Genomic DNA, 13815 nt, shown 5'->3' with positions numbered 1-13815 from the left:
CTTTAATATTTGCAATGATGGGGCTTCCACATCTTCTCTGGGCAAGCTGTTCCAGTGTCTCACCACCCTTATAGCAAATAATTTCTTTCTTATATCCAATATCAAGCTACTGTCTTTCAGTTTTAAACTACTACCCCTTGTCCTGTCACTAAAGGCCCTGGTAAAAAGTCTTTCTCTGTCTTTCTTAAATAAATCATTACATAAGAGAGATGTAAGAAAGACTATATCTTGAAAGGCTGCAATAAAGTCTCCATTGGAGCCTTTTTTTTCTCCAGGCTGAACAACCTTAACTCCTTCAGGCTTTCCTCATAGGAGAGGTGCTCCAGCCCCCTGATAATTTTTGTAGCCCTGCTCTGGACCTGCTCTAAGAGGTCCATGGCTACTTTGTGCTGGGGATACCAGAGCTGGATGCAGTACTCCAGGTGGGGTCTCACTAGAGCAGAGCTGAGGGAGAGAATCACCTCCCTCGACCTGCTGGCCACGCTTCTTTTTATGGAGCCGAGGATACAATTGGCTTTCAGGGTTGCAAGTGCACATTGCTGATTCATATCTATTTTTTCATGTACCAGTATTCATAAGTCCTTCTCTGTAGGGCTGCTCTCAATCCATTCACCACCCAGCCTCTACTGATGCTGGTGATTGCCCTGACCCAGTGTCTGACCTTGTATTAGGTCTTGTTGCACTTCATGAGATTCACATTGGCTCACTCCTCAAGCTTGTCAAGGTTCCTCTGGATGGCATCCCTTCCCTCAAACATATCAACTGTACCACTCAGCTTGGTGTTATCCACAAACTTGCTGCGGGTGCACTCAGTCTCTCTGTTTATGTCATTAATAAAGATATTGAACAGTACCAGTCCCAACACAGACCCCGAGGGACACTGCTTGTTACTGATCTCTATTTAGACATTGAAGCATTGATTGCAATTCTTTGGATACAGTCATCCAGCCAGTTCCTTACCCATCTAACAGCCCATCCATAAAACATATATCTCTCTAATTTAGCAACAAGGATGTTGTGTGGGATGGTGTCCTTAATAGCTTAAGGATCTGACCTTACTCACCGGTGTAATTCAAAGATATAGAGGTTTGATTTGATGCTACGTGTTGTGGTTCTAGGATTGTACACCCAAGTTGTGCTTATCAGCAAAAGAGTTCATGCTAGTTGCTGGTCTTTAGTATTCACAATGTGTCCATACCTAGTAAGTGATTCCCAGATGAATATGTCTATAGCAGATAAGTGAAACCAGATTTCTGTAGAAACATCCCAGACTGTCTACTCTTTACTAATAGAAGCCTGTGCACTGTAAAAAGCAAGCTACTGAAGGACCCTGCAGATACATTGCAGGCGGGGACCTCTTTGTGGCTTTTTGCATGCAATGTCATCACAGCTTGCCTCTGACCAAGAGAGAAACCATCCAAGCACACAAGTAGTGCACACAAGTGCATGACTCTAAATGTAGACACAAGACAAATCTGCACCTGAAACTAAAAAAAAATCTCTTGTCTGGGAAATCTGCACGTCCAGCACTGTAAAATGCTAACATAAACATGTTTATTGGGTGCCAATATGGCACATACATATAGTACTTTGAAGTTATACCACTGAGTGCTTAAGAGTCAGCAAGCAAGATAAAATAGTAATTTTATGAGGAAGACTCACACTGCTGAAAACCTTCTGGAAAACACAAGGAAAATGTAGACGAAAACTAGGCCTAAGAAAATGGATACAGGACAGATTAAGGCCCGTCAACACTTCTTCTTTTGCAGCCTTAGGAAAAAAATTTTTGTCCACGTGGGCCCTACAGAGGATACTGATGAGTACTCTGGGTTATAGGGTTTCTTAGTCAGCAGGCAGCATCCAATAAAAGTCTGACAGGAAAGGAATGAGGTTGGGAAGCATTTGTGAAACAAGGAAGATTTTGATCAACCTTAAGTGACAAAAACTCCACTTCTTTCCACGTGTTGTAAGTATTTGCTTTTTGGGGAGGTAAGGGGGCTTTTATCGACTTCTCAGACTGGACTTGGGTAAATAATACTGACATGCACATCTACATAATGGTTATCATTGATAAGTTCCTTCCCTTCTCCTTTCTTTCTTCATTACCTTGCTTCCTTCTCCCTCTTCTTCTCCAAAAGGAACTGTTGGGAAGTTGGAAATGTTGTATACCTCAGATAAGAGACTGATACCTTTGGAAGGCTTAGAAACCCTGTTTTGGATGGAAAGAGGAAACATGCTGTCAACAGGTCATAGAAATAAATTTATTTTCAAGTTCAGAGATGGTAATCCATAAAACTATGTACCTGTGAATAAATAAGTTAGTTAATTCAGTTTACACGCATCGCTATTACCACTAGAATTCAGTAAGTGTTTTAATTTTTTAAAAATTCTCACAGTATACATATTTATGTTTAAATATCTTCTGGAACAATGTGATGAAATAATAATACTATGATATTATTTTTGTATTTCTAATAGGCTTCCTCCAACCAGATCGCAAAACCATTCACGAGGATTTTATTACTTGACTGAATATTAGCACACATGAAGAAGTCCTTCGTATAGCTTAGAAATGCCACTGCTGGTTAATACATTGCAATTATCGAGCTATTTTACAAGAGCAGGTTTGGATATATGCATAATTAATTATGTTTGTAAGTTACATTGCTCACTGTGGTTCAGGGTTGACAAATCGCTTGAGAAGAAAGTTAATTCCAGTGTTAAGTGGAAGCACACTGGACAATAGCTCATGAGGATTATCTGTCACCACTGTAAGGCAAGTCTCAAGGAGGAAGAAACAGTCATTTGCTCATGTTTAAAGCAGGAAAGGTGTTCACGTGTGGACAGCATTAAAAAGGAAATCAATGGTAACTGCTCACTTCAATTTCTTTTGACGATTTTTGTCTACGTGTCTTAAGGGCTTTATCTTCTGCTAGCAAGGCAAAATTAGATAAATGTCTAGTCATTGATAATATGTTGAAATATATAATTTGGTTTTATGAGTTTTAAGTATGAAAATGAAACTAGAAAGACAGATATCTAAAATGTTTAAGTAGAGTGGTTTATGATGATGTCGTGCCTAGAAATGAAATGATCCTATTCTATTACTAAAATAGGACAGAATAGACTATTTCAGTTGAAAGGGACATACAACAATCATCTAGTCCAACTGCCTGACCAATTCAGGGCTGACCAAAAGATAAAGTAAATTGTTAAGGACACTGTCCAAATGCTTCTTAAACACTGACAAGCTTGGGGCATTGACCACCCTTCTAGAAAGTCTGTTCCAGTGTTTGACCACCGTCTCGGTAAAGAAAGGGCTCCTAATGTCTAGTCTAGACCTCCCCTGGTGCAGCTTTGAACCATTCCTGCATTTTCAATCACTGGATCCTAGGAAGAAGAGATCAGCACCTCCCTCTCCACTTCCCCTCCTGGGGAAGCTGTAGAGTGCAATGACATCACCCCTTAGCCTCTTTTTCTCCAAACTAGACAAATCCAGAGTCCTCAGCCGCTCCTCACATGAGATGCCTTCCAGCCCTTCCACCAGCTTTGTTGCCCTCCTCTGGATGCATTCAAGGACCTTCACATCTTCTTAAACTGTGAGACGCAGAACTGCACACAATATACCAGGTGAAGCCACACCGAGGCTGAATACAGCGGAATAATCTTTTGACTGGCTGGTTATGCTGTATTTGATACACCACAGAGTGTGGTTTGCCCTCTTGGCTGCCAGGAGACACTACTGACTCATATTGATCTTGCTGGCAACTAGCACGCTCAGATGCCTTTCTGCAGGGCAGCTCTCCAACCACTCCTCTCTCAGTTTACACTTGTGCCTGGCGTTACTCCGTCCCAGGTGCAGAATCTAGCATTTGGACTTGATAAATTTCATCCCATTAATCATTGCCCAGTGCTCCAATCTATCCAGATCCCTCTGCAAGGCCTCTTGTCCCTCAAGAGAGTCAACAGCACCTTCCAGTTTGGTATCATCAGCAAACTTGCTACAGGTGCATTCAACTCCCGCATCCAGATCATTGGTAAATATATTGAACCCTATTCTGGCCCTAGAGTTGAACACCGAGGAACTGCTGGTGACTGGTTGCCCGCGAGATGTAGCCCCATTCACTTTGAGCTCTGCCGTTGAGCCAGTTCTTCACCCAGCGCACTGTAAACCTCCTTACCCCACAGCTGGACAACTTGTCCAGAAGGATGCTGTGAGGGACAGCATCAAAAGCCTTAAAAAAATCTAGAAAAACTACATCCACTATGCTTCTTGTTATCTGAAGCAACAATAGCCAGTTTCAACTCTAATTGAACTTTGGCCTTTTGTGTATTCTGATTGTATGTACAAACCACAGCTCTATGCTCTTCCTGCAAAGCCTGATATCCCTTCCAGAGATCACGATTTCTTTTTTCTCTTGACCTACACGAGAACTTCACTGTTCAGCCAAGGTGGTCTTCTGCCCCGCTTGCTTGGCTTATAACACAGTGGGATTGCCTGCTCCTGTGATTCTAAAAAGTGGTTCTTAAAGATTGACCAGCACTCACGGATTTTTAAGTGCCCAAAAGCAGATTCCCAGTGTACTTTGCTGAATAGCTCCCTGAATAGCATAAAGTTTGCTCTCCTGAAGTCCAGGATAGCAACTCTGCTGTCCTTTTTTTTCATATTACTCTGAAAATTCTAAACTCAACCATTTCATGATCATATGGCCAAGACAGCCACCTACCATCAACATCCCCTGTGAATCCTTCCCTATTCACAATAGCAAGTCTCGGAGGGCATCTTTCCTAGTTGGCTCACTGAGTACCTGTGACAAGAAGTTATCTCCTACAGACATCAAGAATTTCCAAGACTTGCTCATCAGAGAAGCATGATATCCCCAACTGATGTCTAGGAAGTTGAAATTTCCTATAATGACCAGGGCTATCAATCCAGAAATTTCTCCTATTTGCCTGTAGAATAACTCATCAGTGTTTACATCCTGTCTGGGCAATCAGTAGTAGACATCCATTACAACATTTCCATTTTTTTCCATTCCCCTAATTCCCACCCAGAGTCCCTCAATCACATCACCACTAACTGTAAGAGCTGTACAGTCAAACATCTCCCTTACACATAGTGTGACACCTCCCCCTCACCTGCCCTGTGCGTCCTTTCTGAACAGCCTGTAGCCCTCCATCCCAGCACTCCGATCATGGGACTCTGTCCACCACGTATCACTAACATGAACGATATCTTAGCTCTGGTAGCTTACCAAAGCTTCCAGTTCTTCCTGTTTGTTTCTCATACTGCATGCATCAGTGTACAAGCAGTTCAGATACGCTCCTGAGAACGCCATGCTCCCAGGAGCAGTGTAAATGTTCCCAAGAGCACTGGCACCCTCAGGGGACGCCACGCCAACCCTTGGCTTACCTACTGCCATCCTGCTGGTATCCCCTTTCCCCATCAATTCTAGTTTAAAGCTCTCTCAATCAGTCCCATCAGCTTACAGCCAAAGACTCGGTTTCCCCATTGGGACAGCTGGATCCCGTCAGGCACCAGTATACCTTGTCTCTCAAAGGTTTAAAAACCCAAAGTTTTTGTAATGGCACCAGTCCTGGAGCCAAGTGTTGACATCCTAGGCTCACCTGTTTCTTCCAAAGTCTCGCCCTGTTACTGGGAGGATTGTGGAAAACGCACATTCACCATGTAATGTAATTCCACAGACAAAGTTTTCTCAGTGAAAGAGCTCAGGCAACTATACCAAGTCCTGGTCCAATTTGTTCCCATAAATCTCTGTCAACAACAGAAAACATCTAAGTTCTGTTCAATTCTTTCTTAGCACCATCAGACAAAAAGTCCAGCAAGTGTATTGATTCATCCTGTGTGTCGTGTGGAACCTGAAAACAAATTTACCAACAAAATCTTTTGTTAAGTTTGACCCATTCATGCTCGTACTTCTAGTGAAAGATTAGTTTTACTGATACTTGTCTAGTATCTCTTGGCTTTTCTTAAGGACACGCACAACTCCTGTTAGGAATAAGGCAGTAAACCAGAAAATCTTTATTGGTGTTAATAACGACATTAGCCAATTTGCAAGTAATTATGTATCAGTGAACAAGTAAGACATACTATCTTTATATTATGATGATTGTATATTTTATGACAGTGCTATGCCAGTACTGGCCTGTTTTGGAGGTGGAAAACAGGAGAAGGTAACTCCACCTTTCCTTGGAGGTGTTTGAGCCTTGCCTTCCCAAGCCTTTGTAGACTTGGGAATCAGAAGCTGAATGCTCTGTCTGGGACCTGCAGAGTGAATGCCCATGGTGGTAAATGAAATTGAGTTTGTATATACGGTCTTTGCTTCTTACTCTCTTTGGGTGGAGCAATTTTCAGTTTTAGATCAAGATGGAAAAATTAAGTATTGTAAACAGATGTTGATGATATAAATGTTTCAGGGAAAATGAGGGGCTTGCAGTAACCTGTGCCAGATTAACCTAAGCTCCTAACTTAATTTCACACTTGACAGTGGATACTTAATTTACTTCACTATCTTTTTCTGAACAATCCCAAGTATTTGCTGCACACTCAGCTCTTTCTTTTACAGACAAAAATCACTCAATAGCAGATAAATCAATTCTATTTTTTCACTCCATTGACTTAGTTGCTGTGTTACAAGTTATATACAAGGTACATTTTGACCATAAAATGCAATAAGAACATTCACTTCCATATCGGACCAATAATTATTGTCCCCTGATGCTCAGGCTCTGCAGGCACTTCCCTCAGCAGAGTCCTGACAACAGGAGCTTCTGTTCGGTGACATGTACCCCATCAACTCTCTTTTGAAAGCAGGGGGAAGAAACCGGTTCCTTTGTCTTATATTTCTCAGATGTTGCCCCATCAGCTTAGGTGCTCTGAAACAAGGCACTGAATTCTTGCTTTGCACAGTGTACCAAGTGAAACAAAAGATTAGAAAGTGAAAGTGTTAATGAGAATGAAGACACTCTAATTCTGCTAAAATCTGTCTCTGTGCCCCTAGAAGTACATTATTCTTCTAGTCCTGAAGTTGTTTGGCTTCAGGACTTAGTCTAAAGATTCATTTCTATAATTGACTAGAAGACAATGATTTAGAAGACAAAGTGAGTCTGAAAAGCTACCGAATGGTGAGACAGACCTTTTTTTTTTAATAACAGCAGTAGATCAAAGTACAGTCATTATGTACTTTAACGTAAATGTGTTAATCCACATATGATAATTTCAATGAGTTTCTAAAGCTAACATTTACTTTAAAATACTATCTAGACAAAACATTGTGTAATTTGTTTGAAGCTAAATGTCTCTCTCCAGATCCTCAACCATTTTGTGAAAAAAAGCAAGTGATTTCAATCACTCTTTAAGTTAATTAGTATGTAACAGTCACAACAGAGCATTACATTTCTAGCCAAGGAGGTAAAGTGCCCAGCCCAGCGTATCCCAGCGAAACTAAACAAACATCAATGTAATCCTCTTATAGTATCTTGGAAGAATGACTCAGTTTTTCATAGCCAGCTGAGGTCTCATGTTGAGCCATGTCAATATCTAGGGCATGCATGTGTAACTTGCAAACTAATAACCAAAAAAAGTCTGGGAGGAGGAGAGGATGTTAACCATTCTTCCACTAGTTCTCTTCAGGGACTGTCCCACATGACAGCTGGAAAAAGCAGAAAGAGACCTCTGGTTCTTTTAACAGTGAAACTATAAAACTTCAGAGTGTTTGGAGCCCACTCATGGCTATATATATATCATTAACAGTGTTTGTTATTGACATTTCCTCCTAAAAGTGCTAAAGGAAGAAAATGTCAGTGTTTTTGGTTTTCTTTTCATGCATAAAAATACTGGCTGGATTGAATCTCACTGAAATCACCAGAGTAAGTGTCACCCCTTACGTAAGGTAGCTGGAGGGAATTCCTGAGATTTTTAATGGAAAACCAGGGCTGAACCAGTCCCAGATTCTCAGGAGCAGCCCACATGGCCACCAAATGCAACCAAAGGATCTCTCAGGAACAGTGAGCTCTGCTGAATATCACTTTGGACAGCAGTGTATGTGTAGCCCTGGGTACCAGCCAGCACAAGAGCTCAGGATTTTAAGCCGAAAGCCGTGCATAGCCTGAGGTGAGTTAAGTGAAGCACACAGATACCTAGGGCAGCATACTGGAGAGGACTGCATATAGTGGGACCCAGCTACCTTGAAAAATCGGGCTAGCTGCTGCCAGGAAGGTAGAGGCAAGTTGTGTGGAGCAGTAGCTACTGCTGAGGAAAGTTGTTTTCACTCTTCTGCTCAGAGGAGGAGCAAGTGAGCTTAGCTCTGCAGGGCTTGGTCTCTTTTCATTCTCTTTCTGAGATCTACTTCCTCTACCTTGCGTTACTCAGTGGCAAAGCTAGCCTCTCTCTCACTCCTTCCTACAGCGAAAGACAGTTTTCTTTGCCTGGAGTCACGGCTTGGAATACAGCTCTTTTCAGCTGCAGCCTTAGTAAGCACAGCAGTATCACCCTCAGAAACATCTTTGTAAGAGGGCTTTTTCAAGTGCTAATTTAAAAGACTTTGGGTGCTATTTTTTTTAAACTGTGTTACTCTGCTGCTCAAGGAAGCAGGAAGTACGACAGTGTTGTGAGCAAGCTGAATTGTGTGAAAGATTCTCATGGCGGTTTCTTCTCCGAACTAGATTAACTTGCAAGACTGATGTGTGTTTTATTTTCTTTGCTAGCTTCTCACGTCAAAGAGATTAGAAATACAATTTAAAACCCCCTGTGATTTCTCACAAAAATCTACTTTATCTCATTGGGAGTCTTTCTTCTTAAACTACAAGATCTCCCATAGGAATTTACCAATATCAGCATGTAAGAGTCACTTTCACACATCCATTTTATTCCGGACACCCTTTATGGTCTGACTAAGCTGACAGCAAAGTCAAGGTAAGATCTTTCAGTTGGAGTCAGTAAATACATTATTTTTCAAAGCTGCTTCGCAGTAACCTGAAGCATTCTTATGCAAAGAAGGCAAGATAAAGGCTGATGATATGCCCGTAGCAGACCAAAGTTGACTTCACTCTGTGCTTTCCCCCTGTGTCTTTCTCTCCTCCCAACATTAATTCGGAGAGCTTGCAGGAAAGACAATCTGCCATGCATTTGTATAGAAGTGCAAAGGTCTTTTAATGACAAACTCCGTAATGACAAACTTTGCAATCCAGCTTTGAGAATGGCAGCGTCAGCGCCCTTGGTGCCAAGTTAATTCATCACTTGACAACCTGCTGAAAAACGGCGTGTTCAATCGGGAATTCAGAGGACACTTGTGGTGTTATCCTTGATGTACATCATTCTGGCCCAATGAAGTCTTACCCCAAAATTCTCAATAGTGGTCTCTTAGCACATGCTCGTGATGTGCTTTGACTTAGGTTGTTGGAGCAGAATATGGCTCTGGAAGTGCAGTTCTCTGAATTAACAAAATAACATTATCTGCCTTCCTTTTCCTGAGGTTGCTCCCTCTTTTTCTCTTGACCATCTCCACTAAATGAGGAAGCGTTTGGCTGCTCCAGGCTTTCGAGCCCTTCACAGGCCGGAGGACTCATCCCTGCAGGGGCAGGGGGGCTGACAGTTTGTGGCGAGAGGGGGCACCCCGGGCACCTCTTGGCCGCGCCCCTGTCGCCCGACGGCGCCGGGGAAGGGGAAGGGGGCGGGGGCGGCCCGGCCTCCCGCCCTCCCTCTGCCGAAACCACTCCCCGCAGAGAATGTCACCGGGGGGGGGGGTGGGGAGATGGTGACAGCTCCAGAAAGCCGTCGCCGGCAGCCAGAGGGAGGCACGGAAGGTGGGCAGCCCGCCGGCCGCCAGCTGCCAGCCGCCTCCGCCGCGGGCGAGCGAGCGAACCCCGCCGGCCGCAGCCATGGGCTCCCCGCAGCCCCCTCCCCTCGCCCACGTCTTCAGGGGGACCTTCGTGCACTCCAGCCCCTCGGCCCCCATGGACATCCTCCACGGGCACCTGCTGGGGGTGGACGAGCGTGGGACGGTGAGCGCGGGACGGCGAGGGAAGGGGGAGGCGGGATGGTTGCGGTGGGTGGTTCTCCCGGTGCTCTTCTCTCCCCCTGTCTCGGAGTGAAAGTGGGTCCCGAGTCGCGGCCCGGGGGGGCGGCGAGGGGCAGGGCGGCCTCCGCCGGTCCGGAGGAAGAAAGTGCTCGGTGTCCGTCGGCGAGAGGAAGGAGCCGCGGAGAAGGAATTTCGTGTCTGCGGGAGCTGGGGGCGAGCGGGACGGCGCGTTGGCTCCTTGGGACGAGTCCGCCTGTGCTGGAAGTGTGCTCAATGTTTCCAAAACACAGCAGCGCCCTGGGACCAGGGCGATTCCTTCATATCCTCTCGGCTTGCTTTCAGTTTCACACACACGTGGGTTTTTCAGGCTCTTAAATATCAAATAATGACTGCGAGCGATTGCAGTGTACCCCCTGCACAGCCTTCCGAAGGAAAAACCGTGGCACGTACCCATAAGGAGGTAGGAAGGTGATAACGCTGGGCACGTGAGTGGTACAAGCCAAGTTTAAAATAGGCGTTGCACTTGCTGATAACGCAGGATCGATTCTGGCGGGGAAGCTGTATCATTCCCTTAACAGTTTCACAGGCGAAGCTCAGTTTCACAGTGCACATTGTGTAGGTAGACTGCTAATTTCTTACAGACTCAATAATGTATATGGGTACCCTATATGTAGTCAAAAAGGGCTCTTTTTTTTTTTTTTCCTTGCAGCTAAATAACAAGCTTCAGTAGCATTTGAAATCTGCGCAAAGCACAGTTTGAACCCTTACAGTGTTTTATTTTCTCTGTTTTAAGACAGCCCTCTTACAGGTCTTGAGTCTGGTGCAAGGCATAGCAGAGTCTATGAGAAACTGTATTTTGATGTACGGGAGGGGAAATGAAAACTTACATAACTGTGTATTAGCTGGTGTCAACTAAAAACAATGGGGCTGAATGGAAAAAAAGACTTTGAGTTGTGTAACTCATGTCCAGCAAGCAGAAACTCATACCTCACCCCACTCTCTCTAATGGCAATTTTCAGAAAAGGGTCCCTACTCAGCATCTTTAGGAAATCAAGACCTTTAAGTGCTTTTCTTGAAAAACAGGTACCTTTGAAAGCTATACCTAGGGATTTGTGCTCTCGGTCACTCTCTTTCCTTTCTCCAGTGAAAAAGGATTCGCTGAATATTGTTTTCCTTGCATAAATTGGCACACTTCCATGTAGTTCTTTAAAAAAAAAAAATTCCCAGTAAAACACTGTTGTCCAGAAATAAAATTCCCACAGAGTACAGTAACAAGGATTTTCATTTTCTTCTCTTTTTAATATAAGTTATTGGCATTTTACTATTCCAGGGTCTAATACAGTGAGCTTTGGTACCCTTTAACCTATTACTCATAATTTAACCTCATGCAGAACTTCCATGGGAATCACAGAAGAGTTGGCTTTTCAAGACGGATATGGTGGTTTGAAAATTGCTTAGCTTTATTGTCCAAATTCACAGCAAAACTGTTTCAGTATTACTCCCAAAGAAGTAAGTTTAACTAAATAGGCATTGCTCTTTTGCCTCATGTTGCTGGCTCCATCATGGAAAAATCTTGCACGGTCTCTGACAGGGTGAAGAGATCAGCTTCTGTGAACAGCCAGGTCCTCTTCTCCAGTGTTGAGTCCCAAGGGACAGAAGCACACAACCAGCGCCACAGAAACATTGCCCAGACCCTCACTGCACGTGGGGGATATTTGGCTGGTAAAGGCCACAGATTAAGTGTCAGCTCTTTGTGCTTTTCCTGTACTTCAAAAGGGAGCTTTAGCAAGGAAAACACTACTGTCAGGTATGAAGACCCCAGTTATCATTAAGTTAGCAGGGGACAGGCAGATGTCCAAAGGAGGCTGTGACCCGTGGAGGGTCCATGCTGGGGCAGCCATTCCAGAGGGACTGCACCCTATGGAAAAACAACCCGTGCTGGAGCAGTGGGAGCAGGAGAGGGCATGTGAGGAGGAAGGAGGTCTCAGCTCCCCATGTTTGGATCCTTTAGCCTCATCACATGGGTGACGCATCAGAATGGATTTAAGTGTTTGGACACTGCTATTAGCAGCCGTTGATCCTGCTTTTTGTGATACATCTTTCCTGAAGTGCTGGTTATTGTCTTTGACTACCTTCTTTACAAGCTGAAGGTCTTAGTCTTTGCCTGTGCACTTGTCTTGACTCTGTAGTGACTCTGACATAGAGTTTTTTTTCTTGCTTGTACAGTGTTAAGGTCCAGAACTAATGTAAAGGATTAGTGCACCAAGCTGGTCACCTTGAATGTACAAGCAAATACTCAAGCAAATGTCCAAGCCTTGGACCTCAGAGACCTTAAAGCGTTCAGTGGTAGAAAGGTGGCCCAAGCAAATGCATCCTAAAGCAACAGGGAACATCTCTTGGGTGACCAAGGAGTTCTGTTAGGAAGTATGCTTGAAAAGAGTATAGATGTCTTGCTGATTCTTCCATAGCCTCATTCGAAGATAATGGACAAGGTGTCAGGTTTAGGGTTGATTTCATGTGTCCAGCTCCCTTGAAACATATCTCTTGTATTCTTCCGTGATTTGAGTGTTTTATTTATCTGCACTCTAAGAGTATATAATAGCCTCTTCTTTTCCATAGCAACGCCTGTTTCCAGAATTTGCCATCTGGTGTTTCATATTTCTCTCTCACTCCTTTTTTTTCCTCTTTTTTTTTCCTCTTCTTTTTTTTTTTTCCAGCAGCTCTAACATTACTCATGCTGCATCCATTTTAACTTCAGCATATGAGTGACATTTTCTTTACTGCTTATCAGAAATTTCAGTAGGTCTATATTCTAAGCCCTCTGCAGACATATAGCTAATTAAGCTGGTTGTATTCCTCTTGAGAAGGAGAGAGGTGCTGCTTCATGTGAAATACTAAAGGACTACAATATTCTTGCAACTTTTGCTAGTGTGGTATTTATTTACGTAGTATGATTTTAATAGTTTGTTTTCTGACTAAAAATTTAAAATGTCTACTCTTTAGACAATGTAAATCGTATAAGCCATATATGCCTTCAAAAGGCTAGGCAGCCAAAAACTTCCTGTCTACAGTTTAGCAGCCTTTGCTAATTTTTCTCTACAGAAAAAATAGAAAATGCAAAAGATAGTATACAGATAAAAATGGGCATGCAAATAGCTGCTAAATAGTGCTCTTTTGGGTCCTCTTGATCTTCCTCCTAAGTTCCTTCTTATTGCCTTTTTACAACTATTTCATCTTGCCTTTACATGTTTTTTTCAAGTGCTGCCTTAGAAACTCCTACCATGAGAGTGATACAGGCCCTTGGTGTGGGAATCTTCACAGGAGCAGAAGGATGCTGATAGCAGTAGGATTACTCCCTTGAACTTAGAGGAACAAGCTCTTATGCCAAGGGAGTTAGAAGACCATGAGTTGGTTTCTGGCAGTAACTGTGGTTAGGCAAGAATTCCTGAAAGCCCAGGATAGACAGTCTTTGGCCAGGGAAGGCAGCAGGGTCCTCTACTCTGTCAAGTGTTGCGGAGACCTGGATTCTGCCTTCAGCCTGCAGCGGGCATTGCAGTTCCTAGACTCCTTTCTCATTGTTTCTTGGAGAGTTGTTTTGCCTATTATTGCTAGATAAGAGAATTAAAGAGCTGAGAATTCAGCTGCCAAGAGTCATGTTATAGATTAAAATACCATGGAATTTAAAAATAAACAGAAATTGTGCTAAAATTCTGACTCGGCAACAGAGTCTCAGCAGCAGTAGAGTCAATGTTCTCTAGGAGTGAAATGGGGCTGA

At 43.5% G+C, this 13815-nt stretch overlaps 2 protein-coding genes across 2 annotated transcripts in view; both read left to right on the top strand.

The window, feature by feature from the left end:
- Nucleotides 1-13815, top strand: part of ANXA1 (annexin A1) — a 419725-nt gene that overhangs the window by 26183 nt on the left and 379727 nt on the right. The gene's annotated exons all lie outside the window — the stretch shown is intronic.
- The window catches only part of GDA (guanine deaminase), a 34501-nt gene continuing 30494 nt past the window's right edge, over nt 9809-13815 (top strand). Inside the window, exon 1 of the mRNA XM_086770270.1 lies at nt 9809-10023. Within this exon, the coding sequence (XP_086626396.1) occupies nt 9901-10023 (123 nt within the window). The 5' untranslated portion in view covers nt 9809-9900. The remainder of the gene's footprint in view (nt 10024-13815) is intronic.

The sequence above is a fragment of the Chlamydotis macqueenii genome, chromosome Z (assembly GCF_036417535.1).
Source record: "Chlamydotis macqueenii isolate bChlMac1 chromosome Z, bChlMac1.mat, whole genome shotgun sequence".
NCBI lineage: Eukaryota > Metazoa > Chordata > Aves > Otidiformes > Otididae > Chlamydotis > Chlamydotis macqueenii.
Note: the sequence above shows the minus strand (reverse complement) of the source record. Positions and strands in the feature narration are given on the sequence as shown.